General features: G+C 53.0%; 1 protein-coding gene across 2 annotated transcripts in view; it reads left to right on the top strand.

The window, feature by feature from the left end:
* Positions 1–922: 922 nt before the first annotated feature.
* Positions 923–4,946, top strand: part of SPEF1 (sperm flagellar 1) — a 4,672-nt gene continuing 648 nt past the window's right edge. Inside the window, exons 1-7 of one of the 2 annotated variants that reach the window (XM_010836479.1) lie at positions 923–2,158; positions 3,208–3,319; positions 3,668–3,824; positions 4,003–4,042; positions 4,190–4,250; positions 4,460–4,583; positions 4,682–4,785. In XM_010836479.1, the coding sequence (XP_010834781.1) occupies positions 2,050–2,158; positions 3,208–3,319; positions 3,668–3,824; positions 4,003–4,042; positions 4,190–4,250; positions 4,460–4,583; positions 4,682–4,785 (707 nt within the window). In that variant the 5' untranslated portion in view covers positions 923–2,049. Of the gene's footprint in view, positions 2,159–3,207; positions 3,320–3,667; positions 3,825–4,002; positions 4,043–4,189; positions 4,251–4,459; positions 4,584–4,681; positions 4,936–4,946 lie in introns of those variants that run through there. The other variant, XM_010836480.1, reaches the window with a different exon arrangement.

The following is a 4,946-nucleotide window of genomic DNA, read 5'->3' on the forward strand; positions in this document are numbered from 1 at the left end:
GCCACTCCCTGTGTGGTACCCTCTAGAGGGCCCCCCCATCCACAGGTGAGACAGCCCGCTCTGCTGATCCTACCTGCCTTTTCTCTTCTCATCCCTCCCAGGTCCTTCCTCACTGAGGCCCTCAGCCCCAGTGGTTCCAGTGAAGGGAGGGCCTGAGCTTGAGCTGGCTGGCAGCTCTGGGCCCCAAACCGGTTTTCCCACCTTGCCTGAGGCTGGCACATCACCCCTCTGTTTCCCTGCCCCCACCTCGTTGCAGTTCCTCCTCTCTCCACCCTGGAATGTGGGGGGTGGGGGGGTACTTATCCACATCACCTTTTTAAACAGGAAGGTGGAAGGGCTGTTCCACGCTTCCTCTTCCACACCTCTGGCACTCAGGGATTCCTTCCAGGCCTTGAAGGCTTCAGAACTAAGTGAGAGCAAAAAGCACCTGAGATTCTCAGCCCCACCTTGGCCCACGTCTAGTCCCCATCTGAGCTCTGGAGGATGAGACAAAGAAGCCCAGTCTACCCCCTCACCTGCTCTGGAGTAAATGGGTGGGAGCAGTAGCCTTCTCCCTAGGTGCCACTGGCCAATCCAAGTCCCTCGCCTCAAATACCAACAAGGCAAATGCTTCCATTTGCTGCCAACAAGAATTCCTCTTGCTGGAACTGAGATCATCTCTTTAGTGATAACACCAGTCTACATGAATAGGGCTCTTGCTGTGTGCTAGGCTCTGTGCTGAACACTTTAGATACTCACAAAGCTCCTGTGAGGGGACCACCAGGACTCACAAAGCCCTGGTGGTCCAGTGGCTAAGACTGTGCTCTCAGTGCAGGGGGCCCTGGATGCGATCCCTGGTCAGGGAACTAGATCCTACAGGCTGCAACTAAGTTTCATGCTGCAACTAAAGATCCTGCTTGCCGCAACGAAGATAGAAGATCCTTCATGCTGCAAATAAGACCCGACGCGTCCAAACAAATAAAATATTCTTTAAAAAAGAAACCTGTATGAGGTAGGTAAAACCATGAGAAAACATGTACAGAAAAGTGCCCAAAGCCAAATCACTAGTCTGTGGCAGAAGCAAGCTCTCTTCCCCAGGCTGATCTAAAAGTGTCCCTTTACTAAGACATTCCTAGCCCAGTTTTCCTAAAGAAACTGGTTACTGACTCAGTTTCTAACCTGTAGAAGAATAGCTCTTGGAGATGAACGATGTAGAAGTGTCTACCGGAGCGGAAGCTCCCGTTCTTATAACTAACTCCTGTTCCACCAGTCCCAAATACAGATCTGTAAATATCCTTCCCATTCTCCCTATTACTCCTTTGGGACAAATAGATGAGAACCATATCCATTTCATGAAGAAAGAAATAGGGTTAAGGACTTAAATGACCTGCCAAGACACTGGTCTTGAGGTCTGGTTCTCTCCCTGGGAATCTAGGTTACATGTTAAATGCCTCACCAGGACACTACTGGGGGTGGGGGTGTAAGGGGCAGTGGTGTGGAGATGGCCCTATGAGCACAGAGCTTTGAGGAGGGACCTGGCAAGGCCTGTCACACAGCATTCCACAGTCCAGATGTGAAGCAGCTGGTGACTAACAATGGACCCCCAGATAAAGCTGACAAAACACTGGGCCGCTGCCTTCACTTGGGACTGATTGCTAAAGGACCCTGAAGGGGATCTTTGTTCTGAAGACACTGATGCAGGAGTTCTGGAGGCCTGGTTGTCTTCGGCAGTTCCCAGAGTGGGCCAGTGTCTGGTCAGCGTTTGGCAGAGGTGGTTTTTCTTGGGAGGCGGGGAAGAAAAACCGCCTTTTCAAAGTGAGGCCTGAAAGGAGGTAGCGGGAGGGGAGGAAACTACAACTCCCAGAAGCCCCTGCTCCCCGGCGAGTCAGTTTCGGTTGCCATGGTTTCAGAAAACAATATGGCCGCTCCCAGCTGGGACGCGAGTCTGGGTTAGAGACGCAGCGGCGGATCTGGGTCACAGCAGTGGCGAGAGAAGAGGGTCTTGAGGGCTCGTGAGGTTGGCCCTGGACGCTATACAGCTGGAACGGCTTGACCTTTCCGAGAGCGCCAATGGCGGGCAGCGTGGATGAGGAAGCACTGCACCAACTGTATCTGTGGGTAGACAACATCCCTCTGTCCCGGCCCAAGCGAAATCTGTCCCGGGACTTCAGTGATGGAGGTGTGTGCTCCAACGTGTGTGAGTGTGTCCGCACGCACGCCTGGGTGTCTCCTGTATGTCTTTGTGTGTCAACGCCTTCTGTCCTGTATGTACGTGTGTACAGGGTCTATGTGAATACATGTCTCTTGGTGCTTGTGTGCTTGTGGCAGAGGGGTTAGGTGTGGGTTAGTGAGAGGGGTGTCCAACTATCTCCTAAGATTTCAATTGCAGAAGTGTGCATCTGTGGGAATGTGAACATATGTGTGTCCATATTTATGTATACATATTCTATCCTTTATGTGTGTGGGGTGTATTGTGTCTGTGTATGTCTGTGACTCCTTCCCTGGACTTTAATGACTAAAATGTGTATTTATGCATCTGTGTGTGTGTGTGCATGCTTATTCCTGAATTTTATATATCTTGTGGGAGTCTGAGCATGTGTTTGTTCATATGCAAGTTGATATGTTCTGGCCTATATGTAAGAACGGGGGTGTTGTGTGCATATGTTTCTTTGTGATTGTTTAGGTGTCTGTGTGTTGAAGACCCTCTCCTGGGATTTTAATGACAGAAGTATGCATTTCTCTGTATGTATATTGATGCATATGTGACACTTTGTGTTTCTGTGTATATGTGTGTTGGTAACTGTCTCTTGGGACTCTGGGAATGGCCCTATGTGTCTGTGTGTGTTTCTACATCTCTGTATCATTGTGTGTGTGTGTGTGTGTGTGTGTGTATTTATGTCAATTCCTAGGATGAGCCCCCAGGCTCCTGAAGGTTTGTCTTGGAGACTCATTCTCTAATAGGGGACTAGAGACCTTAGTTTTCAGATGCCCTGAGTTAATGGCAAAGGGATGAAGCTCCTCTGGAGAATTTGTCTCTGGCTGATCACTGTTCTTGGTCTCTTACCTCCCCTCCATATTATCCTTCCCCTTTCCACATCTCTACCTCTTCTCTTGGCCCCACCACTCTGCCACCCCTGATTCTCCCACCCCACCCATTCCTTCTCCCTCTTCCTTCTTACTTACCCATCTCTACACCTTCCATGTCTGCTCCCACCTCCTCTCCCTCAGTCCTGGTAGCAGAGGTCATCAAGTTTTACTTCCCCAAGATGGTGGAGATGCACAATTATGTCCCTGCCAACTCTCTCCAGCAGAAACTGAGCAACTGGAGTCACCTGAACAGGTAACAGAATACCTGGGCACACTAGTGGGATCTCTAGCCCCTAGCCTGGGATCTAAGGAAGGGTTGCCCAGCCTTTCCATCTCTTATGGTCTCCACAGTCCAGGCTGGTGGCTGGGGTGGGGAGGACAATGCAGACAGAATCTATCTGGTTACAAAATCAAGGGACTTTTCTTTGGGGGAGGTGACAAGGATCCTCGAGACATACATGCTCTGGGCTCAGGTTGGGTGCCCTTCCATTCCCCCAGGGCTGTGCATGGAAGGGCTACCACTGCTGCATCTCCTTCCTTCCCCCTACCCCTCACTTCATCCACCCAGGAATCAGTCCACCATCCCTGTGTCTACCCCCAGGAAAGTGCTGAACAAACTGAACTTCTCTGTACCAGAGGACGTGATGCGCAAGATAGCACAGTGTGCCCCAGGTGTGGTGGAGCTGGTGCTCATTCCACTGAGGCAGCGCCTAGAGGAGCGTCAGAGACGTAGGAAGCAGGGCATCGGCTCCTTACAGGTTCCTCCCTACTCCAGCTTCTTGCACTGTTCTAGGGGAGTTTTCCAGGCAGCAGAAAGCTCTGCCTCAGTGACAAGTGTGGGAGAAGGGTGCCTGTCTAAAGGGAGCCCACAGCGAGAGGGATGTCCTTGGGAGTGGGCAGCCTAAGCTCACTGCAGACTCTGGGCGGTTCTTACAGGAGCTGGCTCCCCAGGATGGCACTGACTACATGGATGTGGGTAAGGTAGCCTTTATTTGCCTTCCCTTCCAGGAAGAGCTTTTCTCCTGTCCATCCTTCCTGCGGGGGAAGGGGTGGGACTATGGGGAGGGGGAAGACAGGAAAATAGGACTCCTTCAGGGTTATTCCTATACTTGCCTTGTCTCAGGTTTGTCCCAGAAGGCCCGAGGGGAAGGTGTCCCAGACCCCCAGGGACGGGGGCAACTCAGGTAAGGAAGCTGGGAGCTCCTGACTTTACCAAGCCTGATATTCTCTACCTGGGAGGTGAGGGTGAGGGTTGCATCTGGAAAGGTAGGGAAGTCAGGAATGGAGGGATTTCAGGGACAGTGGGAGGGAGGGAAGGCTTGGTCGAGGTACACTGAAAGGGTGATGGTGGGGTCTGAGATCCAAGCCTCAGCTAAGCTGCATCTCACCCCAGGGAGGGCCGACTGCCTGTGCCCCGGCCTCCAGGGGACAGCCAGGCATTGCAGAGCGACCCGAGCTTCATCCTCCAGATCGCTGAAAAGGAGCAGGAGCTGTTGGCCTCACAGGAGACCGTGCAGGTGAAGGCGCACTGGGAGGGAGCCCGGGAATTGAGGCCTGGGAAGATGGGCAGGCGGCAGCAGGCCACTGGACTCGTCTTCTGTGTGGCTTGGCCTAGGTCCTGCAGATGAAGGTGAGACGCTTGGAGCACTTGCTCCAGCTCAAGAACGTGCGCATAGAAGACCTCTCCCGGAGGCTCCAGCAGGCAGAGCGTAAGCAGCGGTGAGCCTGGGAGACGCCCCCTTATCCGCCAGAGCCCAGAAGTCGCAAGTGACGTACCCACCTCGAAGGGCAGACTAATGGGCGGGCGGAGCCAGCTGCTCCAGTGAGCCTCCTGGGACACAAGCGCCCCCTTGGGGTGTGAGTGAGCAAGGACGGGGGGC

Source organism: Bison bison, unplaced genomic scaffold (genome assembly GCF_000754665.1).
Source record: "Bison bison bison isolate TAMUID 2011002044 unplaced genomic scaffold, Bison_UMD1.0 scf7180017864063, whole genome shotgun sequence".
Taxonomy (NCBI): domain Eukaryota; kingdom Metazoa; phylum Chordata; class Mammalia; order Artiodactyla; family Bovidae; genus Bison; species Bison bison.